We start from the raw sequence: 25651 nt of genomic DNA, 5'->3' as shown, positions 1-25651 counted from the left end.
TTTTTTTTAAAAAATCTAATTTTTTGAAACCTTTTTTTTTGCCCCCCCCCCCCCCCCCCCATACACTATAGCAATAAAATAATTGAGACTTTATTTTATGTTAAGCCATTGATTCATGCAATGTAGGTACACTGTAACTTTTTTTTGTATCCAGTGTATGTGCTAAAGTCTTTATACTTATCTTTATACCAACCAATTTACAAAACAAGCCAGGCCAGACAAAACTATCCATTGTGAACTTGGCTGCATTGCTCAATGTGTATGTTCTAGAGGGTGATAACAGAAAATCTTTACACCTTGAGGGAAAAACCCAAGAATATAAAATACTATGTAAGTTCAGTGTGGTCAAGTGAACAGTGCAGTATTGAACTTAACTTTAGCATTTTCTTACTTTTTAAATGTTACCTTGGCAACCTTAGTGCCTTAATTTGTTAGTGTATAACTCCAATTGAAAATACCAGTGAAGATTGCCTAATGATGTGAGAAGGTTTTTTTTTGAAAATTTAATTGTCAGTCCATTTCAAAATTCAGTTAGGGTCTTAAGTTGTATTGGAAAATGGAACCTAAGAAACATAGGTTCCCACGTTCCTTGAACTATGTCTACAGGTGCAAGGTAGTCCTGTGCTGAGATTTCATGCCTGCTCTGTGGACAAGCTCCTGAACTAGATGTCATGTAGTCTGTTAAAAGCATGTTGGCATGCGCACTAGCAGAGCTATGCACTTTCCAGTGCAGGAGCTAGTGCACCTGGTGCAATTTCAGTGAGTCTCACGGTGGTGCTGGGTTGTGGTACTAAGACATACTCTCAGGGATCTGCCATTACAGGCTGAGTTTGCTATATGAACTTTGCTGCTTGCTTTATGCAGTATGGTAGCCTTTATCTGCAAAGGGACGAGTGTTAAGGTTGCACAAACCAGCTTGACTCGGGTACTTCCTCGCTTTGGGGGCTTAAACTTGGAACATAGATGCCACCAGAACACCTGTCCTGTTCCTCTGAGAAAGGAGTTATTATCTGTGTTTACAAGTTCTGCCATTGACCTGTGACCTCTTAGTAATTTAATCTTCTTGTGCTTCAGTACTTTGCCTCTAAAACAGAGAACAGAATAGAATTCTTATCCATTTCCATAAGGGTCTAGTGATGACAGGTGCATGATATTTTCAAGAGGCAGCAATCAGTGAATCTGGCGCATCTCTGCAGCTTTTGTTTTCCTGGGCTCTTCTACCTTCAGTTCATAACTAAATTATCTGTCCATCAGCTTCACTGGGCCAGCCACGTCATCTGGATGTCAAGTTTTATTCTCTCAGCTCAGTTAAGGCATGCACTCAAGAGGAGGACAAAGAAAGCACTTCAAGGATGGCCTCATGGCCAACTTGAAAAAATGTAACATCAGTATCAACTCATGGGAGACTATTGCCCAGGACTGCCCCAAATGGAAAAAGAGTCTGCTGCCAGGATCTCATTACTTTGAAATGACAATGACAACAGGAGATGGAAAAGTGGGAGCAGCAGAAACAGCATGCTGTGGACCAAATCAAGAATCCAGAGCCACCTACCTTGCACAAAAACACATGCCCATGTTAAAGTAGTGTCTGTTGATCCAAGATCAGCCTCATCATCCTTATTTGGACCCACAGATAAAGCAATTGTGGAAGACAATCCTCCTAGACTGCAAGGGGTTGCCAATGATCTGTTCAGTAGTTGCAAACTGGCCTACTTTTGCTCTGAATGCTGCTTAAGTACAAGCCTTATTAAATAAAAGTATTGTGTATGCACAGTATGCTTTTCCTTAAGCATTTATCACATGATCAAACTAAAATCAGTGGGAGGTCCAAAGGCATTTTGAACCTGAGGACTTTGTCTTGGTGAGTAATAGGTTCTCAACCTTGTTTTGGAAGCTGCTAAAAATAAATGGTTGGAAGATTTATTTTTCTCTTGTCCACTACCTAGCTGTAGGTGGAGTACCATGTTGATCAATTGTAAAGTTGTGCACAGAAATGCATATAAAAAATTATCGCCAGTTTATTTCTGCCACATTGGCAGAAACTGTAGCTCTGTGGCTGTAAGCCACTTGAATACTTCCAGCCCTGTACCCTGGTATACACATGCACCTCTCCTCCCCACCATCTGAGAAAGCAGGCTTTTGTGTGAGAATGGCCTACTGCAGTAAATGGGGGCCAGCCTTTTTGGCAGGTATGCCACAAATTAACCTGACAAGGTTCTTTGGTAAGTCTGATATCTTTTATTAGACCAACTAAAAGTTGGAACCATTCTTCTTTGCAAGTTTTCTGGTACAAATATCCTGCTTCTCTTGCCTGAAGAAGAGTATTTGTACCCGAAAGCTTGCAAAGAAGAATTTTTCCAACTGTTAATTGGTCTAATAAAATATATCAGATTTACCCAAAGAACCTTGTCTGCCTATGTCCTTAGACCAACACAGCTACAACCAACACCCTTGAAACATGGAAGAGAAATTAGCTCTGTACTCCCCTTGAGGGCAACTCCAATTCTCTTCCCCCACTCAGTCTGCTGCTGTGTCGCACACAGAGGTTGCCTGTGCCACTTGTGTTTATACATGCCACGTGTTGGCCCCCAGTGGCCTACTGGGTAGATTGTTGGTGCCTGCTTTCTGAAGTTATAGGCAGTGGCACTTTGACACTTTGAAATAGTTGTAGTTCATTGCTCCCTGGCAGGAATTCATACTTCTTCCTTTAAACCGGGCTGTTGAGTGGTGCAAGAGTATCAGTACAACTTGTATTTTAAAACAACAGTTAACAGTGCTCCCCCATCATTCCTAAAAGCTCACTAAACTGTGGTGCCATAACTAGGGATGGGCAATTGGGGCACGAGCCGTGGGTGCCATTTTTGAGGGGGTACAAGAATAGCGGCTGGTGCCATTGCACCAGCCCCTATTGCCACCCATGCTCTGTCACTCTTCCAGAAAGCAAAATCAGGTTTTTTTTTTCTGTGGCTCTCTTCAACCCAGAGCAGGACACCTGTCTGACTGCATAAAAATACAAGCATCTAAACAGCTGGTTTTCCATTTTAGAAATAAGAATTAGCAAGTTGTACAGCAGGTGTGTCCTCTTTTTTTTTTCTCCTCAGTACAGTATTAACACCTATTTATTTAGGTTGTGACAGTAGACTTCCCCTGTTATATTTGCCAGTGGAGTACAAATAATTAATGATTCATCTTTCATTTTTATTGAGGATTTCTGCACCCTGGCATTTATTAAGGTGGTTTAAGCTGTTTCTGTTGTGGGGTTTATAGGCTTTTTCTTTGATCAGTATCTTTTTAATATGTAGCCGCTGCAAATACTGTGAGTTACATTCACCAGGCATTCCTCCAACCTAGAAATTTTAGAAGTGAAGCCTGGAACTACTGCTTCTAACATGGAAGGACTGGATATGAAACAGGGATCAACTCTTAAGTCATCTATTGATTCCAACCCCCCCCCCCAATAATACTTATCAATAAAGATTATTCTTGTCTTAGCAAGTTATATTGTTTAAAAAAAATTGAAATAGGTTTTCCAAAAATTAAATTGAACTATAAAACTTTCTTGTTCAGTGTAATAGTGTTGCTGATTCTATTTAAATAGCATTCTGTGAGACTGTAGAACAGAAGGTAGAAGAGGTTGTCCACAGCCAAACAGCAAAAAAATCCTGTCGTTTGTGTTCCCTTAAAAAAAAAAAAAATAAATTCTGACTTTTCTGCATTTGTGGAAAGCACGGCCATTTATAAAAATTGACTATTACTAGAACTACAGGTCAGGCAACTAAAAATATTTCTGTAAGAGAGCTTATTAAGGAAAGTGGATTTGCTTCCCAAAATCACAACTTAGTACTTGATTTATATAGGATGGGTAAGAGGCATCATGTCCAGGACTATCATTCATTTAACATTTTGCAGAGCTAAGTCCTTTCTTATTTATACTTTCTAAAATAGCTAGTGATTTGTATTTTTAAAGCAGAAGATAGCAGGTAGATACATTACCTTCTTAAGATATATTGAGATTTGTATGTAAGTAAATAACATGGGCTGATCTCATTTTCACTATGCTTTTTCCCCAAAAAAGTTGTCAAAAGCCAAAATGAAAGTTTTTGGCAAAATGATATATGCAGCAGAGATAAAAAATGTTAAGCTTGGAATTTTACACTTAGAAGAAATAAAACCCCCTTGAGAAATACAAGCCTACTATAATTTCATTGACTTTAATCTTTTAGGACTTCAAGATTCCAGAAATAGTGAAGTTTTTAGTCTTTGATTGAAAACTGGTAAATGGGGATTAAGTTTATTTAATAAGCAATAGTTATTTTTTTGCATTGAGGTCAAGGTCACGTTGTTCAAAGGCATTCTACAAGCATAGCATGCATTTATAACGGAGAAAAAGTACATATTCTTGCTACCCACGTGTATTGGCTAACAGGTCGTAACTAAGATGTAGTATACTCCTAATGTAGGTAAGTTGGTTTGTAATTTTTCACATTAGCTAGTTGAGCTAAACACTAGGGTAGGGCTAGGGACAGACATTACACATAAATCAGTTTAAGTGATCAGAAACCGGTTTAAATCTGTAATAGAACAGACATTCAGTGCACATAAACCAGTTTGAAAGTGGGTGAAACTAGTTTGCGATAAACCTGGTTGAATGTAGTATCAGACTTAACTGATTTGGGTTAAACTGGTTTATGCAATATCTGTCACAGACCCTTTTCTGGTTTAACTTTAAACCACATTCCCCCAGCATCCCAGATGCTTTGCAGCCATGGGCGGGGCTTTCAACTCCACAGCAAAGCTGGCCCCTCCTCTCTGCTCCCTGGCTGGAGCTCCAGCAGAGGCTTGCAGGCACAGCAGGGTCTGACTGGCTTCTCCTTGCCCCATCCTCCCTCTCACCACTCCCTGTATACCTCCCTCCTGTCTTCTCACAGCATGGACTGTGTTAGCCAGTGCTGAGAGGTGTCTGTGTAAGGCAGATACGACAGTGTCTGCTTAGGTCTTTTTGGAGCTAATCAACAGGTAGCTGGTAACATCCCTCCATTGCTTCCTTGGAAAAAGCTGTTTAAGAAGAGCTTTAAGTATTGAGAGAAGCTTTTGTTTTGCTGATGGGTTGATAAATACTGTGCAAGTCCCTGCTATGTAAGCAAATGCTGTGTAACTCCATGCTGGCTCTGCTAGTCAGAGGAGCAGCGAGGGGGGGCCCCTCCCTAATCGGAATGTTCTGCCAGGGGCTGGCCATGCCCCCTCAGCTCAGCAATGTGGAAGGGAAGGGAGGGCTGCTCTAGTGCCCTCTGGCTTTTAGCCTGAGCCACTGCAGGCATGTGCCTGCATTTCCTCAGTCCAGAGGGGATGTCTGCAGTTAAACTGGTCCAGCCTAGCTGGGTTAGACTAACCTGCAAAGATGGAATCAATTCAGTCTCAGGCTTTTTGAATATCTGTCCCTAGCCTATAGGGGTTAAACTAACAGGTGTAGAAGCTGTGAACTTCCTTGTCCACATTAGGATTTTACCATGTAGTGGTAAACACATCAGAAGAAAACTTTTTTTTTCCTAATAAAAGTTGATGCACAGAGATGCACACGTGCTCACAGCTTCTTCCTTTAAGCATTTGCAGCCCAAGACGATGATTTTAGGCAGAATATCACAAATATGATAGTGTGACAATTTCGTCAAAGTAATAATGGAAGCCTCCTCATCTGAATGATTTAAAGTTAGAATAACTAAAGTGCGCGGGTATAAATCTGTAGATTTATACAGTCAATCTCAGGTTTCTTCTGTTCTATGACAAATGTATAGGTAATTTCAAAAATATAGCATAAGGGCAATAGGCAGGCAAGGTTCTTTGGGTAGATGTGATGTATTTTATTAGACCAACTGAATAGTTATAAAAAAGTTCTTTGCAATTATAAAACCCAGCAGTATAAGGGCAAGCCACTTCTTTTTGTGATGTACCTGGGTTATGGATGGAAACGTGTAATGTAAATTCTAGCTGTCATTGTTCCAGGCAGTGAGTCTCTCAAAAAGGAAAATAGAGTGTTATAGGAACTTCTTGACTTCTTACTCCTGTATAGATGACTAAGCTATTGAATTTGACAACTTTAAGCAAAGATTGAAACTTATGCCTCAATTCATGAATACCTTTTTAAAAGTGTCCTTGGCAATATGGTGGCCCTTGCTTTTATGGGTAGTTTCTTTTTCTTTTTCTTTTTTTTTTTTTTTTAAGCGGTAGGAGGATTAGAGTTCTTGAACAGTGCCCTGTGATCAATACTCTGAATGAGCTTCATTCCTTGAAAAACGTTCTCTCTTGTTGTTTGGCAGTACTAGGAAACAGTTTGAAGCCTAACAGTGCTACACTGTAGATTAATGAAAGGATCCTTGCTTAATATTAACTTCCATCTTTATATTCATTCATTAACTAAACAGCATCTCCAGAGGGATTGTGGTGCAGAGCAAATCTAATAGCTAGTGCTAGTGTTGTTGCTTCATGCCACCTCATGAATCTTGGCTGATGACATGAGGAGGCATTTTCTGAAGAAGTGGTTAATATAGGCTATCTTCTGTCTTCATAACAGAAAAATTATTCAGGCAACTTTTTCCACATCTTGCACACTTTTTTTTCCTACTTGGGCTTAGCTGACTCCTACTGTTTACATGGCCATTTATTTTGTATTTCCTGTTAAGCTTTGCCTCAGATTCCTAAAAATGGGTTGATTTTTAGTTATACACTGCACCCTCTTTATAAGCTCATCCTTGGGGGCCTGATAATATTTTCTGAGAGCAGTAAAGCAATAATATTACACTCTTTGGCTATGTACTTACAGTGGTGGGGAAACTTGCATGATAATGTGTATATTTTTTGCTGAGATCTTACAGGCATATCCCTTCCCACATAGGGCGCTCCTTCAAAATGGCAAAATTAAATCCCTTGTTCTTGTTCTTGCTATCAGAACTTGAGACTGTGGCATAGGGGAGATTTAAGTTCTAAACCTTTTTTTTTTCTTGGTTTGAAAAAAAAATTCTCAAAATACAAAGGTCTGCGCTGCAAAACTGAAGATCCCGTTTTCCAGTCTGGTTTGATCTAGAAAAGGAGTCAGAGTTTCACCTAATGACTTGCCATTTTAAGTTTGCCTTGTAGAGTAATTATGGATCAAAACCTATGTTGGAAAGTCAAGCACTAAAAAATTAGGGAATTCCAGAACTTTGCTTTAAGAGATTAATATCAATATTTAAGATTTCAATGCTGAAGCAGTTAGAGAAAATTTAATTAACCATGTCATTTCTCCTATACATGTGCTCTGAGGTGGGGATGAGGTGTTTTAATTAGAGCGGCTCTCGGGAGCCGCTTTTAATTAAAACACCCACAGCATCTCATGTATTCAGCCTCCTGTGTTTCAAAGTGCCCCTGCCACCATTTTGAAACACGGGGGATGCTGCAGCACGCAGACTCGATTAATCAAGTCTGGTCCAATGCGTTCTAATCGGAATGGGTTGGAGCACGTGTAAAAGTGCCCTGAGATACAGGACCCCATGGTGAATTTCTAAGCACTCTTTTATAAAACATTAAAAAAACCCAAAAACAAAAATCTTAAAAGATTAAGATTATACTGTGTTCAGGAAAAACTCTGTGGTAGAGTTGGCATCCTAGAAACATTCTCCCAATCTGTCAGTGTCAGGAAGGAATACATCCTGATGACAAGCAGCCAGCTGGACAGATTTTTAAGTGTAAAAAAAAAAAAAAAAAAAAATTGAGAGAAGTCCCTGTTTCGTTCAGACCCTGTAAACTCAAACGTCTGTAGGCGTTGACTCTGTTTTCCATTTTTATACCATTTGTTTTTAATTACAGCTGTATGTTTCTAGAACTGAAATTGGAGACCACCTAGGAGATGAAATTTTAACACTAAAAAATGTATTGGTGAGTAAGTAGTCTTTCTGAAATTCATCTGTAAAGGCAATTTATAAAGCAGGAAACAAAGCAGATGTTTAACGGCAGAGAAACTCACAGTCATAAGTTAAAATTGTCTTTAGAGGCAGGGCATTAGACTTTGCTTGCACCACATGTTTTCTTTCTCTCATCGGAGCCAGTCCAGTGCATAGGGTAATCTGTTCAATTCTCAAAATTAATTGCCTATTGATATCTCAGTTCACTGGTGGACACACTCCGTCTTGAAGCATTTGACTCATTTTTACCATTGAAAATCTTTGTGACCATTTCTTTGAATGCTGATCTTACCAATACCCTATTGTCTTGTTCCTGTTTTCATAAGGAATGGAACTGTTTGCCAAGTTAGACTCCTTGTGTCACTTTTGAGTTCAGTCAGATTGCTTACTGGGAAATACTGGCTAATGTTCTGGAAGAATTGGAGCATTGGCAAACTGATTATGGTAACACTTGCATACTTCATTTACAAAAATGTATGATTTAGATGCTACCACTCTTTCACAGGGTGTGGGGAAGTGGGAGGAAACAACACTCAGTAATTACTTTAATCATTCCTCAGTTTCTCCTGCTCTTGGTGATGGTGGTGATGATACTCATCTTTAAGTACTTTGAGCTCTTCAGTGCTCAATGTTTATTATAGAGGTTTTTTTTTGTCTTCAAATGTTAACTTGGCTTAATTTGATTTCTAACAGTTCTCAGAATATAAACAAATGATTAAAAAGGTGCTGTTCCTGTGGCTTAGATTCTGTTAATTTTGTCTTCATAGAAACTATAAATGCTTTCTTGAAAATCCAGGGTCTTGGATCACTAAATCATTTCCAAACAAATGTTTATAGACCAGGGAAAATCCCTGTCTGGAAGCTCTGCTTTGTTTTCCTTCCAGTCCAGTCAGCTGCCCTCCAAGAGACAGGCACACCAGTGGGTGGCAGGAATGAACTGATGATATTGTAGCCCAAAGAAAGAGCAAATATGAGACCTTGAATTTGTTGTTGGGGAGCGTGCATGCAGGTTGCATGGGGCTGGGGAAGGGACATAGGAGTTTAAGCAGATTTCTCTCTCTTGCCTACCTTTTGGGATGAGGACTTTCTGGAGTGAGAAGGGCTTCACTGGGAATCTTTTTAAGGGGACTGAAGAGAATATTTTCAAGTCAAAGGGATGGTTGGGTTTGATTTACCTTCAGATGCTCTTGAATGTGTGCTATGTACAAATGGATTTCTGTCTGTGATCTTCCTTTCTTATCCACTGGCCTCCATTTTATATATCTCCTCCTCATGCAAATCCTCTTCTTTCTTATGGGCTGAGATTTGGGAAGAATCTTGGGTCACATACGGTTGCCCCAGGCTCTGTTTTGTTGGTGCACAAAACTAAATTGTGGAACTAGTTACTCAGTGTAGTTAGGTTGTGGATCTCATCACAAGATGGCAGGGGCAAGAGGTGGAAAAAGGTTTCCAGATAGATTTGAGTAGTGGTTGGGATTGACGGGGGAATTTACTTGTGGTTTGGGCAAGGAAGTGGTGGTTGGGGGATGAACGTTGGAGCTCTCAGGTTCTTGTTCATGTTTGGGGAATCCTGTCTCTGGGTGGTTTATGGTAAGCTGCTCTGATCCTTTTGGGTAGGGTGGGATATAAATCTAATAAATAAAATATGAGAGTAACTAGAATATCCAGAGTGAGCAGGGGGAGAGCATGTAAAAGCTTTCATAGCCGGGTTTATCCTAAAAACTTCATGGGAATATGTTTTTCCACTGCTGTCCGCTATGTGGGAAGTTATTTCATCTTCCTGGCCACTGCAACAGCGGCAGTAGCAGGGACTGGGAGTAGAAGCACCTGGTCCAAAAGTGCCAGGTGCACTAGGCGCTGGCTGGTTGGGAACATGCTGGCACCTCTGTTTCAGTCCCTGCTGCTGTAGCTGCTACCAGGTTCATGGAGAAGAAAGGATTGCATAGCCGCTGCGGGCCACTCCTGCGGCTCCTTCATACATCCAGAAGTGCACTGTACTTCTGGATGCTCCTAGCAATCTGCTGGGTTTTGGAGCGTGGTGGGCCATACACTGGGGAGTAGCTGCAATGGCAGGAACGGGAGCAGGGGTTCCAGTATGTTCCCAGCCAGACAGGGACTGGCGGAGCAGTTGGGTAATGATCCATTTGGGGCTGTGCTTGCCAGAATGCAGTGTATTAGAGATGCTCTGCAGGTAGGAATCTTCTGCTGGGATTTGGCGTGTCAAGGGGATGTGCCTTCAATCAGTGCATGAGTAAGGGCTGCTTGCTCCCCACTCCCAAACTCCTTGGGGTTTGCAGGGAGATGGGCTGCTCTGGTGGGTGCTCCATGAGTCCTTCCCACTGCTGAGAGACTGCCAGGAGCTGGGAAAAGTCCAGTAGTCCTTGTGTATGTGCTTTGTGAAAGAGCTGTGCGCCATCACGTTGCCACTGAAGATCAGTCCCATAGTAATGAACACTCTAGCCCTCCTCATGCCTGAGCTGTGTCAATTTGGCCCTCCATTACTGAAAGGTTACTGACCCCTGGTCTAGACAGGTTATCAGTCTGATCCAACAACGTAGTTCCTGTGGAGTCTCAATTTGAAGGTCTCCTAGGATTGTGGTGATTTGAATTGGCCAAATCCCTTCAGCCTTGCTGTACTAAAATCTTTTGGATGACTTGAGGGTGAGTGGGACAGCCAGACCTCCCTGGAACAAATCTGTTTTGTATTTGAATCCCTAGAGAAGTTTGTGCTTCTGCAGGCAGCTCTCTTGATTTTTATAGGGAGAAATCCTACTGAGAACATGTGGGATGATCTCTGATTACCACACAATAACATCCTGGGCAAAACATCCCTTAAGGAGAGATTTGAGCTTTAGGAGCCTTTTGGGTTACTTTTTAAAGCAGCCAAAGTGCACTTCTGTTCTAAGGTGGTTCTGACAGCAAAAAAAGGGTGCTAACCCAAGGTAGCATATGAATGGGGAAGGAGTGATTCCTGACCCTGCTAAACTGTGGCTTTGCTCTGAACCTCCAGGTACTTTACTTTTGGGCTGAATAATTTATTAGACATAAATACTTTGCATATCTATGACACCTGCCACCCAGAGACATCCAAAGCACTTTAGAAATGTAAGGAGAGAGTTCTTGCCTGACCCTTTCATTAAGAACTCTGCATTGATAGGTCATACCAGAATTCAGTCCTCACTTGTTCACCCTTCAGAGTTCTTTGATAAATTGTATTTCAGAGGAGAAACTAGGAGAAAGCACAGGCTTCCCTTCAGTGCTGTTGGCACAAGGCGGTTTGGGTAATAGATAAGGGTTGAGATGAACAAGGGTGAGAGAATCATTGGCAGAGAAAGAATTAGGTTGGGGATGTGGGGATGGGCAATGCAGCTAAGAAACAAGAATATAATAGGTGAAATAAGTGCGTCGGAGCTTCTGGGGTTCTGATAAGTGTGTGAAAAGATACTGGGATAGATGAAGCTGGAAACAGGCAGGATGGGAAGGGGTTGGAAACTATATAGTAAAACAATTAAAACCCTTCCAGATTTTTTCCCATCCTTGAGCTGATGCATTAACTGTTCCCTGGCCTGGTTCCTTTCAGACATCATATGTCACCCACCTTTTTGTTCGGAAAGTCTGGCTGCAGTGTAAACGCCTGTGAAATATAAATTGGTGTCTCCAGGCCACAGATGAGAGTTTAAAATTATGGTTAGCACAACAGTACTTTTAACCTTTCTCAAAGGTACCCAAGTGCCAGTGGAAGAATAAGGAGCAGGATTAATATCTGACTCGACTGTTTGCCTGCTGGACTCTCTTCCTCCTTGGCTCTGTTGGACAGAGGGTAAAGTGCCTCTTGTGATGGTACTTTTCTTTTGGGTCAGAAGCTGACAGTTGAACATTCAGCTCAATATGCATAACCTGAAAACAAAATCCCGTTTCATAGCGATCCTTGGTAAAATCTCTCCAAACTTTTTGATTCGGGTGGCAGACAGCAGCTTTTCCAAAGACTTGATGAATTTCATATGGACTAGATAGTGAGTGTGTCGATGCATGTTATTAATCTGAAGCAATAAGCTCCAGTGCATTTTTCCCCGATGTTTATTGTTCTTAGGCATGCCGTTTGCATGTGTGCCTGGAACTGCAGCATGTTGAGCTGGGTTGGAGGAGCCCCAGCTGGCAGAGGGTCTGGGAGGTCAGCATGCCAGCCTGGGGCTGCTCCAGCCTGGCTCAACATGCTGCAGAGGGGCTGGCTGGGGCACAAGGGTGGGGATAGCTAGCAAGCAACCCCCCGACTGAAGCACCCTTGTGGACCAGCTGGCTCCTCCAGTGTCTATATGTGCATAGCTGTGGAGTAAAAAAAAAAAAAAAAAAAAAATCCGCAGTAGGAAGTACTTTTATTTACAAGTTATACCCCGTTGCGGATTCAGTTAGTTTACTCCTGCCTAATAGCACATGTAGGTGCCATGACACTTACTACAGAGCTAATTAGACAACTGCAGTAAATGTCCAGTGTAGATGTGACCAGTAAGTTGGGGAAATGGAAGTGCATGAACTCCACGTCTTAGTATGAGGGGGTACAGGCTGTGTTGGTCTAAGGGCATAGGTAGACAAAGTTCTTCGGGTAAAGCCTATATCTTTTATTATTATTTGTTCTAATATTAATATTAGACCAGATCGCCTCAATGATTACTTTGCATTGGTTTTTCACTAGCCAAAAGTGATCACCCTGCCTGACAGGACTCAGCACTACCAGGGTAAGGGAGATCATGTGCCTATAATTGGCAGAGATCTTGTGAGGGAACAGCTTGAGAGGCTGGACATCCACAAGTCAGCTGGCCCGGTTGGAATGCACCAAGAGTGCTAAAAGAGTTGGCTGACATCATAGCGTGACCAATGGCAAGGATATTTGAGACCTCATGGCACTCAGGAGATTGTAAGAGGGCCAATGTGATGCCTGTCTTCAAGAAAGGAAGGAAAGAAGATCCAGGGAAATGCAAGCCAGTCAGTTTGACCTAAATCGCTGGAAAGATCTTAGAAAGAATCATCAAAGAAACCATCAAGGACAGGCTAATGGAAGGCAACATTCTGAGAGAGAGCCAACATGGCATCATTTTGGGTAGGTCTTACTTGACCAACTGCATTTCCTTCTATGACTAGGTGACGTATCACCTGGACAAAGGACAAGAGGTTGATGTCATATATTTAGATTTAAAAAAAAGTTTGACTTTGTTTCCCATGATGTCCTTATGGTAAAATTTGGGAACTGTGACCTCAACAACTTTGTGGTCCAGTGGCTGGGGAACTGGCTCTGTGGTTGGACCCAGAGCGTGATAGTCGGCAGAACTGAGTCAGCACGGCACACGGTGACCAGTGGCACCCCCGAGCGCTCGTAACTTGGACCAGTAATCTTTAATATATTCATAAATGATCTGGATTTGGGGGTCATAAGTGGACTGGTTAAGTTTGCAGACAACACCAAAATATGGGGAAGTGCTGTCATAATAGAGGATAGGCTGGCAATTCAGGCCAACCTGGACAGGCTCGCAAGATGGGCGGATCAAAACCCAGTGACATGCAAAACAAAACACAGAGAAATGCAAGGTGCTCCACCTCAGGAAAAAAATCCACATCATAGTTATAAGCTTGGCAGTGCTACGCTCACTAGCACCATGACCAAAAGAGACTTGGGGGGGTTACAGTGGACCACAAGATGAACATGAGCCACCAGTGCAATGCTGCAGCTGGCAAAGCAAATAAAATTGTCTTGCATCTGCCAGTGCATCTCAAGCAAGACCCAAGAAGTCACCCTCCTGCTTTACTCGGTCTTGGTGAGGCTGCAGCTGGAGTACTGCATCCAGTTCTGGACTCCACACTTTAGAAAGGACATGAAGAAGCTTGAGAGAGTCCAGAAGAGAGCCACGTGCATGATTAGGGGGCCAAGAGAACAGGCCTTATAAGGAGAGCCTGAGAGGTGTGGGAGTCTTCAGCCTGCAGAAGTGAAGGCTCAGGGCTGACTTGGTGGCAGCCTATAAGTACATAAGGGGTGTGCATCAGGAACTGGGAGAACGTCTGTTCACCAGGGCACCCCAAGGGAAGACAAGGTCTAACAGACACAAACTGCTGGAAGACCGTTTTAGACTGGACATAAGGAAAAACTTCTTTACCATCCAAGTCTCCAGAGTCTGGAATAGACTCCCCCTAGAAGTGGTGCAAGCACCTACTCTGGATACCTTTTAAGAAATGCTTGGATGCTTATCTTGCCGGGGTGATCTGACCCCAGCTGACTTCCTGCCCCGTGGGCGGGAGGCTGGACCTGATGATCTCACGAGGTCCCTTCCAACCCTAACGTCTATGGAATCTATGAAATTATTAGTTGGTCTAATAAAAGATTTACCCAAAGAAGGTTGACTTTTTAGTATGTTGTTTCATACCATGTTTCTTAAAATCAGCAAGGTAGGTTTGGAGGCATTAAAGGGCAGATAGAAAATCTGTTGGCTTTATAGTGTATCCTATACCATACTACACGAGTAGAATTTGTTAGGTTAATAACAACATTAAACCAAAAGAGGGAAATTAACATTCCAGTTCTGAAAATTCCCTTCCTGTCTTGCTGTGTGTTGACAGAAGACTAGACCCTTGGATAATTACTGTTTAAATTCTATACCTTTATGGTGCTTAATGTGGCCTCGGAAGGGAAACCTAATAACCATTTCTGTTTTCACTGCCACAAAACCAAACTAATTCCTGACCTACCTCACACAGGCTTTGAGGATTACTTAATTTGTACAGTCCATGGAAAGCAGTTTATGGTGCTAGAAGTGCTAAGTAGGGAAATGTGTATTATAGGTAGAACACTGTTGACACTATTTTAAAGTAGTTTGATTTTTAGGTTAGAGGTTTTCATATAAATGTGTTATCTGGCAATTAATGTATTTTTAAAAATCCTTTGGTTGTGTACCAGACTTACAGCTATTTCTGTAACATGAAAACAGTTATTATAGTAGGGTAATGGAATTTGGATGTTTTGTCTGTTTGAGGTTAAATATCTTTCTATTAAGGCTGCTTATTTTCAGCTTTAGAAAAGGGATTATATCTCTCCTCTTACAGTTATGCAATACAGAGGGGTCCCAGGACAGAGCGAACATTCTTCTGCAAATTCAAACTGGAGTCCTGCATGGTTTTTTTCCATGGTGTTTATTCCAGAACAAACATGGGCACAGTGAAGTCATTGACATGTAGCATTGTCAGCCCACTTCAAATACGAATTGTTTGACAAAATGAAACAAGTTAATTGCCCAGTGTATAGTCACACTGGGTGCTGAGAGACGTGAAAAAAAAATCCCCAGTGCTTTACCAGGAGAGGCGTCTATTAGTATGACCCAGCTCTGCAGTGTGTGTATAGTTTGGGTGCTTTAGCAGGACTTTTTGGCACTTTTATCTAATAGCTGATTCAATCAGCTATTAGATAAGAGCACCAGAAAGCCCTGCTGAAGTGGCAAATCTATACAGATGCTGCAGAGCCGGGTCAGACTAACTGGATCCCTCTCCCAGGCATGTGCTGTGTTTGGTGTGAAGGTGTGCCAAGCTGAAAGTAAAACGCTGTTTTGTTTTGTTTTTTCCATGTCTGTAAGCAGCCTAAATTTTGAATGGTGTGTCTATGTAGTAGTTCATAACCTGTGTAAACCAGGTAAATGACATTCTGTAATTTGGATCATTGGCTTTCTTCCAGGAGCGTTAGAGATTTTTGTTTTAAATGCAGTAGTTTTATCTTGTAAGTGGCAGGCCTTTATAGGCTCAGAAATTGTCATTAAGGCTGTGCGAAACACCATTGTTTCATATTGACGTCCATTTTGCCATTCTGAAGGGACAGTTTTTGTTTCATTTCATTTTGAAGCGCTGTCCTGTTTCGTCAAAACTGTTTTGCTGTTTCGACTCATTTCGATGTTTCACCCATAGGCTATAATGGGGAATCATGAAAATGCCTAAAACATTGTCATTTTTTGCCTGATTTTGATGCAAATTGCAGGGTTGGTAGCCCCATCTGAGGGCACGAAGCCTGCAAAGGTTCAAGGAGATAGGTGCAGAGGGTTCTCAGAAACTGCACCTCAAAGTCTTGAAAGCAAAACTTGCTGGCAGTGGCAGCCTCCTGTCATCCGGCATGCAGATCCAGGGGCTTGCACCCCTGGGAGCGCTGCGGGGCTATGCCAGACTCCTCCCGGGGTGCTGCTGCCTGGGACCAGCACTGGGCGCAGCCCACACTCAGCACCAGAGAAGACAGATGCTGCCACTGGCCCCAGGCAGCAGTGGCAGGCTCCTGTCAATTGGGCGCACATCAAGGGGTCTGCATCCCCAGGAGGAGTCTGGCATAGCCCGGCAGCACTCCTGGGGTTGCGAGCCCCCAGATCTGCATGCCGGATGACAGGAGGCTGCCGCTGCCGCCTTGGATCAGTGCTGGGTGCAGTCCACACCTGGTGCAGCTCCATGGAGCTCAGCCTGGCAGCAGGAGGCAGAGTGCAGTCCCAGCTCTGCCCTCCTCCCACCACGGGGCTGCGCTCCGAATGGCTCAGTAGCCCCATGGAGCTCAAGACACCGCTTGGAGTTGCTCGCAGCTGAGCCTGCTGGCAGGAGGCAGTGTGTAGTGCAGGCTCTGTGCGCTGCCTTCTGCCACCGGGCTGAGCTCCCTGGGGCTGCAAGCCACTCGGAGCTGAGACCTCCGCCTTCTGCCACACGGCCGAGTTCCAGTGGGGTGTGAGCTGCTGGGAGCTGAGCCTGGTGGCAGGAGGGGGAGCACAGGCCCGGTGTTGCACTCCACCTCTCACCACCTGGCTGAGTTCCAGGAAGCTGGGAGCCACTGGGAGCTGAGCAGCCCCATGCGAGCTTGCAGCCCCATGGAACTCAGCCCAGTGGCAGGAGGTGGGCAGAGCCTGCACTGTGCTTCGCCTCCTGCCACTGGGCTGAGCTCCTTGGGGCTGGCAGAGCTGGCCACTGGCCCCAGGCAGCAGCGGCAGCCTAGAGATGGGCAGACCTGGTGCTGCATTCTGATGGACTCCGCCAGCCCCTCGGAGCGCAGCCCTATGGTGAGAGGCGGGGAGAGCCAGGGCTCTGCTCCTCAGCTGAGCTACGTGGGGCTGCAAGCTGCTCAGAGCACAGCCCTGGCTCTCCCCTGTCTCCCACTACTGGGCTGCTTTGAAGCTCGAAACATTTTGAGTTTCCAGCTCCAAACACACAGAAACAGCTTCAAAACTAAACGCTTGGCGAAATTTCACACAGCCCTCATTATCATTGCTTCTATAACTAAATCTTTCTTTTTTTCTTTTTCCAGTGCCGAGTTAAAGCTCTTGGAAGAAGCCACCATATCAGTCTGCAAATCTTTAGGTAAGCAATTATTTTGATGTCTCTATTTATTTTTTCATTTTGTATGTTGTCAGTTTCTCTGCTAAACTGCAGTGTTCGTATAAACTTCTGTGTCTGTGGTGTATTTAATTTCATCCATCTGTTTTCTACCAGTAAGATTTTCTAAAAATTATCTTTGTCCCCCAAATGATAGGTGGAAACATTCTGCTTGTATGTGCCCTTTGAACATGAAATCGTCACTACTGCTTTATTCTGTGTGCTTCCAAAGAAAGGATGTGGCTTGGGCACCCGTTACTGAGCAGACTTCTTTCACATAGTGATTTTTAAGCCATTGTACATTCAGGGGGAATGATGATAGAGGAGGAGTACAGGGTGTCACATGTGTGATGTAGAGTCCATGTTGAATAAGAAAATAATTCTGTAGGTTGCTTCTCATTTCCAATTTTTAACTTGCAGTGTTTAGTCTTGCTACACTATTAAAACATCTGAATTATTAACTGGGTAAAAATGCTAATAAATAGGAATTATCTGAGGAACTTGTGGAGGCAAGGGCTAGTAAAATATTGAGTAATAGAAGGATATTTCTAAAAGAATTTTACTCTGAAGATTAAGCATGTTTCACTGACAGTGAGATCTTTTGGGTTTGGGAATAATCTCACACAAAGTAGTATGGATTTATTGTTTCATTTTCTGCAGTGGTAAAAATGGGGACAGAAGAATCGTAAAGGTTTTTTCCTTTCTTAGCTATATGTTCTGAAAAATAGGTGGGGATGTACTTGTGTGTCCTAGAATTGTGCAAACCTTAAAAACTATTTTCAGTCTATCTTTTGTTCAAAATAATTATCATAATATTAAATTACAAATGCCATGTATTTTATCTCTCTCCTGTAGTTGAGAACAATCCTCGGTCAGGAAATCTTGGAGCGTTGATTAAAGTCTTCCTTTCTAGAACCAAGGAGTTAAAAATTTCAGCAGAATGTCAGAAGTAAGTTACCAGAGCAATGTGGCGTATTAGGTTCCACATTTTAAATGTATATTTTGTTCATAGCCCTTGAGTACTGCCAGGAGGGCTGCTCTTTACACGCCTTTAATTAGAAAAGTGAAAATTTAGGTTCTGTAAATTTTTGTTTTTGCTTGACATAACGTTCCCTTTAAAAAGAAACATGTATCTCATACATTTGAAATACTGGGAATGAAACATAAGAAAATGTCCATTCTCGGTTTTATGTATTGTATTTTTCTGTGTGTGACTGGTTCTAAATGGTGTGATAAACATACGTTTTTAAATACATTTGGATTAAACTTCCCTACCCACAGTTCAGGTCTGGGGCTTTGCTGTCCCCGTTGTTTCGTGTGGGTGGGCATGACGGACAGTAAAAATGCTATACAAATTGTCCTCTACTGGATTTACAGTTTGTGACTCAAAACTCCTTGGAGCATAAATAAAAATTTAAGAGCATGACTGATGAGCTAAGGATTTCTGTAAGTGTTCTAAAATGTAGGTGCAGTGGCTCTAGTGCTGTGCTACTGCACATTTGTTTTTCATCTTAAGAGCTTATTTTTAGACATGAAAAGCCAGCTGACATCTTTTTAGTTAAATCTATTTATTATAAAGCTGGCACATTATCCCTAGAGTATCTGGAGCTGACCAGTCTAGACCAGAAAACAATCTAAAATTCTGTGGTTTTCAATTTGTATAGTGAGATCTACACCCTTCCTCCCAGCAAGGAAGATATTTCAGTGTTTTTCCAGTGATTACAGGGGTGTAGGTTGTATAGCCATGTTGGTCTAAGGTCATGGGCAGACAAGGTTCTTTGGGTAAATCTGATATATTTTATTAGACCAACTCAAATAGTTGGAAAAATTCTTTTTTGCAAGCTTTCAGGTATAAATACCCTTCATCAGGCTTGTTTTCCAGTGATTATAGTTTTCTGGAAGTGTCTGTGTCTGCAGGAAGGTGTTTGGAGAGAAGGAAGTTGAAACCTTGTAGATGCCTCAACCTTTCCTAATCCTTTTAGATCCAGGGCTCCTTCCTTGTCCAGAAAGACTTATCTTTGAAGGGATAGCTTGTGCTTTATTGTCCCTGCAACCGCTTTGACAGAATAAGCTTTAGCAGGCACTGAATATGTTGGCTGAGTCCCCCTGCAGCTGCTTGTAGGGACTCTGCAGACAGTACTGCAGAGAATAGCTGGTCTTGGCTGCTGTGCCCTTGAGGTCCGCAGAGCCTCTTCCATGTAGAATGATGTCACCTGGGAAAAGTGCATGGAGGAAAAGGCACACAACTCAGGGAGGAGTGCTAGAGAAGGTCCATGTGTAGGCTGCATCCTATACTGGAAGCAATACCATGGCTTGTGAAGCTCTTTGGGTGGGCTAATTAGCCAGTCTGCATCACTGCATGGGCATGACTAACCTGCAGGTGGCTTGGGATGCAGCCCACGCAGAACAGTGCAGTGCATTTGAGGTTGTTGGTGTTTGGTGCAGCAAGTTTGCCATGTAGAAATGCCTGGAGAGTCCACCCTTTGAATCACTCAGGGGAGCCTTGCCTTTGCCCTGCCCAGGTCACTGGGACCTGTCTTCTGTAGCACACCCCTGGGGATGATCATGGCTGAATATTAATGTGTTGAATATCATTGACTCTTGTTTCTGTTTCCTTTGTAGCCACCTCTTTATTTGGCAGGCCCACAATGCATTGTTTATTATTTGCTGTTTGCTAAAAGTGTTCATCAGTCAGATGACAGAAGAGGAACTGCAACTTCATTTTACGTACGAGGAGAGAACACCTGGCTTATACGGTAGGTCTATATCTCTGCATGCAGGGTTGTTTTCAGGCATATTGGAGATACTTTGATCATGAGGAGAAACTGAAAGCATGTGGGGCAGGAATTTCAAAAACACTCAGCTTTGATTCCCATTCAAGTCTGTAGTAAAATTCTAACTTTAATTCATTGATACAATATACAAGTTAAACCAGTGCTGAGTGAATTTTGAGTCTTTCTCTTGGTGTCTGTCTCCAGGGTGCTCAAAGCTTCCAGGAAGTAGTTGACTGTCTGGAATTTCTACTGAAAACAATGGGGCAGTTTTTCACAAGCTCAGGGAGGCATCTGGCACCTTTTTACGCTTTCACTGACTATATTTTTTTTAATTTAAAGGAAAAAATGCAAAATCTTTAAAGGCAGAGCACTGTCCATTCATTTCTCCACAGCCTAGCATTTTACAGCTTACTCAAATTTCTGTTGCTTTATCTTCAAGTTTAATCTTGATTCAGTTTTTAAACTTAGTGGATGTCTTCAGGATCTTACTAAGCATCCTGTGGTCTCAGGGTAGCTTTCAGCACTGTATAAGGTACCACAGATTGGTTGGTGTGCATGGAGTGAACATGCACCTATTCAGGAAGAATTCCACTTAGAAAGCAACCATGTGACCAGAAGATGGTGCTGTCGCTCTCTGCTCTGTGCTATGTAAAAGTTGTCTGGCCAAAAGAAGAGAACTTAGTAACAGCAGCATCAGGGCTGCTGTGTGAAATAGTATCCATCCACCAGCCCTGCCACTGCATCCACTAGGTTATTGGCCTTCTGACCAGATCTTCTTTATTTGAGTACATGAGAGATGCCAAGATCAAAAGAGCCCTTTGCCTAGGCCACAGCCGTACTTAGAGCAAGTCCTGTCTGTTATACTACCACCAGTAGGAAAGATGATGTTACAGCTATATGGGAAACTGCATGCTCAATAGTTTGAGGGGATTTTGTTGAGGCATTTGGTTGCCGAAATCACACAGTTTTGTACTGTAATATTTAAAGATTAGTCCAATCTTTTTTCCTCTTTTCTTTAATATTTATGAGACTCATGTGTGGCCTAGTGGATATAGCTCTAGGAGTCGGGAGACCTGGCTTTGATTTTTGGCCCTGCCACTGGGTGACCTCCGGTACAGATCACTTCCTCTTTCTCTGCCTTAGTTTCCCTATCTGTAAAATTGACATAAGTATACTGACCTCCTTTGTACAGCACCTGGAGGTTTGATGATGAATGGTGCTATGTTAAAGGTTGGCTTTCATACTGACAGTAGATTCTTTCTGGTATCACAAAGATAAAAGCAAAATGTTTTCCTCTGTTATCTGACCTGGATAGTCAGATCCATTGCATCTCTAATTTCTAGTGCCATGCAGGATGCCTGGTGATCAGTAGCAGTGTTTTGGTGTGTAATGTAGGAGATGTCTGTAGGAGAGGGGGTGATGTTCAGTGGGGAGATGTCCCCTGGGATTGAAGCAGAGTAATAGAAATGGGTGGGCAGGGAGTGGTGGGGTGGGTGGGAGAAGGTTTCTTGTAACTGGATGCGAGTGGCAGTTGGGAGGCATGACTAGGCTTGGCAAGAGGGTTTGCTTGTGGGGATTTAGGCAGGGAGGGAGGAGAATTGGACCTCACCGGTTTTGTGGGGGTGTTTGGGGAATTCTGTTTGTCCCTGGATTGTTTATTTTAAGCTGCTCTGAGCCTTTTGGATAGGGCAGGAGATAAATATAATAAATAAATAAATGTTGGTTTGATTCCTGGTGCTTGCCATTGCATGCCCTGGGGCACACATTAGCAAACGCTTAATCCTCTGTGCTCACGATGATGATGTGCTATAATCTCCATCAAGTTCAAAATATAAATAGAGGCAATTTCTGCCAGAATGTGAATGGGAAGTGTCTAAGGAAAGAAATTCTGCTTCATGGTTATCTTTATGCTTCAAGAATGCAGCCACTGGACTCCTTTCCTGCCTGTAGTTAGAATTTCTCCTCTCAGTTTTATAAATGATATAGTTCAGAGCTGTTCTGAGCTTTAAAAGGGATTTAGAATAGTGTATGAAAAAGGAATATAATTTCATAATAAAACAAAGCTGAGGAATACAATGAGAAGAGCTTTTAGAAAAAGATCAAGGGGAGGAACAAAGCAGCACTGTGAATACAGTTGACGCATTAATAAATGAAGTTGGTAAAACTTCCTGTGCTGCTTTTCCCTTCCCTGCTTTTCATTAACACAACCACATGACCATGTCGACATGTATGTAAGAATTATATAATTAAAATACATTCTTGGGGTACAAAATGTGATTAGCTATGCAAATGTTTCAAAGGTGCTGCCTATTTGGTCTTGCTGAGAAGGAGGACAGGACTATATCTCGTGCTGTCTTTCCATTTTTTTTAAATAGATTCATTTTCCAGTGTAGTGGACTTGTGGTGTTTTTCTTTTATAGTTCTCTTGAGTTAGTTGTAGCATGGCAACCAGATGGCATAAAAAATTTGATACTTGTCTTTTAGCAAAGCAGATATAACTTTTCCATGATGAATATGTACCATGTTCTTTCTCTCCATTCTCTTGTGGAGTTGCCCATTTGTGTTTTGGCAGTCATGCTGCTCACTTGAGGTGGGTTCAGGGAAATCTATAGTAATCCATATTTGAAAGCTGGGAAATGTCTTGAGAAGGAAAACTTTGGGTGAAGTGCACAAGCCAGTTGTTGTGCAAATGTTTTTTTTCTTACTGATATACAGAAACTGTATAAATATATAGCCCATCCAGCATAGCTGAGAGTATGAACTGGGTATTTTTGGTAAATGCAGATGGAGTGGAATATGATTTGGTGCAGTAATTTTGTCTAAAGTCTCTCTTGTTGCCAAAGAGAAGGAGATGGAATGTGGCTGTTTGTTCTTTATTCTGATCTCCACTTCTGGAAGTTCTGTGCTTAAGCCTCTCTTCTAGTTTTTAGTGTACCCAGATTTTGAGATTTTTCTTGCAGGGTTCAGATGAGGCATAAATTTTGACTAAAATACCCTTAAGCTCAGGAGGAATCTGTGTGTCCTTTCAGTCACAGAGAATGAAGAAAAACTTTTCTTTTGACAAAAGTGTAGGAAAGTAAATTTAGGTTGAATACTAGAAAAGTTTGATCCGTTAAAAAGTAGAATAGTCTCCCATTGCTTGGGATGTTTAAATCTGCACTGAACAAAGCACTCAGTTGGAAAAAGTGCCCTAGGGAGCAATCCTGCTTTGTCTGGGGGGGTGGATTTTACAGCCTACTACAGCTGTAATGCAAGATCTGTCCAAACACTTCAGAGAGCCTGTGGAAAAGTAAGAAAATAAAGAGCTGAGCTTCCTTTAGCAACTCTCTCCCCATTGCTCCCAAGTCTGTATCACAAAAGGGCCTTTTGAGTGCGTTTGGATATGTATGCACTGCATTCACAGTTCTACAGGGAGCAATCCTCCTTACAATGCTTTATTTACCAAACAAGGCCTTGCGTTATGCTGTCACATAACAAGATGCTTTCAATGCACACACAAGGAGGCAGAGTCATGGTTAGCATGGGAACCTTGAGTCTGAATTTCCTGGCTTTATTGTATAGATATGGTTGAGATTCTAATCACATGTGGCTTATTGCATCGAACCAATTACTTTGGTTTCTTCCGAAAGAATGGCTGGTGTCAGAGTGCTAATACGATGTGTGTGGGTTGTGGAAGAGCCTCCACAACTATCTGAACATGGGCTACCCTCAAACAGTCCTTGCAGGAAGGGCATGTGTTGAGATTGTATAATAATAGTTTATGCACAGACTAGTGAAAACCATTCATTAAAATCTGTTTAACTCCTTGGCGCCTGCCTTTGCTCTGGGGAAATCAGACTTCTGGTGCCAAAAGATTAACAGCTACGTGTTGAAATGGTTTAATGTCTTTAAGCTGTGATGAGTAATCTTTAAAAATGAGGTCAGCTAGCTGATGCATTAAACAAGCAGTGCCTGCCTACAATAAACTATTACTGCAGACTGAATATGGGTTTCCACCTAGTAAAATGATACTGCTTAGTTGTATAATGCAGCACAGTAAAAACAGACAGCAAAATGCCAGATAAGGAAAGTATTGCTTAATTGTTGTGTTTTAGTAGTCAAAACCACAGCAATTATATTTTTTGACATTTGAGAGAGTTCCATATTTAAAAGTCTGAAAACTTACTAGTGTCAGTGAGATACCATCTATATACAGATGTCTGCATTTATACAATCTTTAATACTGCTGGGACTGTAAGTTATAGTGATATGCATTAGTGATAAGTTTGTACATGTTGCTGTCAGACTTGCTTTAGAATTATCTTAGATGAGCAGAATTGTCTTAATGAAGAGTGTATTTGTGTGTGGTCTGTTGGTCAGAACCAGCAGATGGGGAGTTGGGATATCTGGCTGCTTTGTTAACTTTGTCACCACTGCACTGTGGAATTGTGCCAGTTGCTTCTTTGTCTCAGGTTTCCTATCTGTAAATGGGGATAATTCTTACAAGCCTCAGAGGGGTCCTGTCAGACATGTCTAACGTATGTGTGTATGTCCATGATTTGGGGGTCTTCAGTAGTTTCACATATTATTGGCATTATACATAGAAGAGTGTACATTTAAGATGCTGGAAAACTAAACAGCTCAAGTGTTATATAAAGTATATATTAAAAATAAAAGAAAAACCTCTTTTATTTGGACATAATACGTGCTGCTTAGGAAAAAAAAATAACAGAATTTTATTTATAGTCCTTGGTATAGCTGTATCGGCATATAGCTGTCTAAAGTGTATGTGTGTGTGTGTGTGTGCGCGCATACTAGCAAAATGCCTGTCATGAATGATGGGCTGGGGGGGGGGCGGTGCTGGGACAGACTCAGGTCTGTCCTCCCCGCGCCCTCCCCCAGCCGCTCTGGGTCCAGCCCTGCTCCCCACCCCACTGTCCTGTTCCCTCCCTTTCCCACCCCCGCTGCTGCTCCGGGTCCTGCCCTGCGCCCCCTGCCACTCTGGGGCGTGCCTTACTCCACCCCCCTTCCAGCCGCTCTGTGCACAGGGGGGCGTGGTGAATGGCTGCGTAGGGGAGGGCTGGCGCGTGGCTGCACAGGGCGTGGCGTGGAGAGTGCTTGCTGGCTGCATGGTGTGGGGAGCGGCCCCGGGGTGTGGCGCAGGGCGCGCAGGGGGTGGGGGGGGAGTGTGGTGTGGGGAATGGCCACGTCGGGAGGAGCAACCGTTGGCTGCAGCCATGTGATGCAGGCAGTGGCCCCAGGGTGGCGCAGGATGTGTGGGGGGCCATGGGGCATGGCTGTGTGTATGTGTGTGTGGGGGGTGGCATGCGCCCACAGGGTGTGGTGTGGGGAGTGCTTTCTGGGTGCAAGGAGTGGCCTCAGGGTGTGGTGTAGGGTGTGCAGGGTGACGTGGTGCACAACTGCAGGGAGTGGCATGGGGAACAGCCACGGCACAGGGAATGCCTGTTGGCTGTGGCCGCGGAGGGGTGTGGCACGGAGCATGATATGGGGGGCACCCAGTGGCTGTGCCTGCGTGGCACGGGGAGCAGCCCTAGGGTGTGGCGTGGGGTGCATGGCTGCGCTGGGGGGGGGGGG

General features: G+C 43.0%; 1 protein-coding gene across 1 annotated transcript in view; it reads left to right on the top strand.

The window, feature by feature from the left end:
• The window catches only part of DYM (dymeclin), a 400582-nt gene that overhangs the window by 14092 nt on the left and 360839 nt on the right, over positions 1–25651 (top strand). Inside the window, exons 2-4 of the mRNA XM_019518147.1 lie at positions 17236–17288; positions 18159–18252; positions 19926–20059. Of these exons, the coding sequence (XP_019373692.1) occupies positions 17236–17288; positions 18159–18252; positions 19926–20059 (281 nt within the window). The remainder of the gene's footprint in view (positions 1–17235; positions 17289–18158; positions 18253–19925; positions 20060–25651) is intronic.

This window comes from Gavialis gangeticus, unplaced genomic scaffold (genome assembly GCF_001723915.1).
Source record: "Gavialis gangeticus isolate Ggan-Ray unplaced genomic scaffold, GavGan_comp1, whole genome shotgun sequence".
In the NCBI taxonomy this organism is placed as follows: Eukaryota; Metazoa; Chordata; order Crocodylia; family Gavialidae; genus Gavialis; species Gavialis gangeticus.
This window is presented reverse-complemented; position numbering and strand designations above follow the sequence as displayed.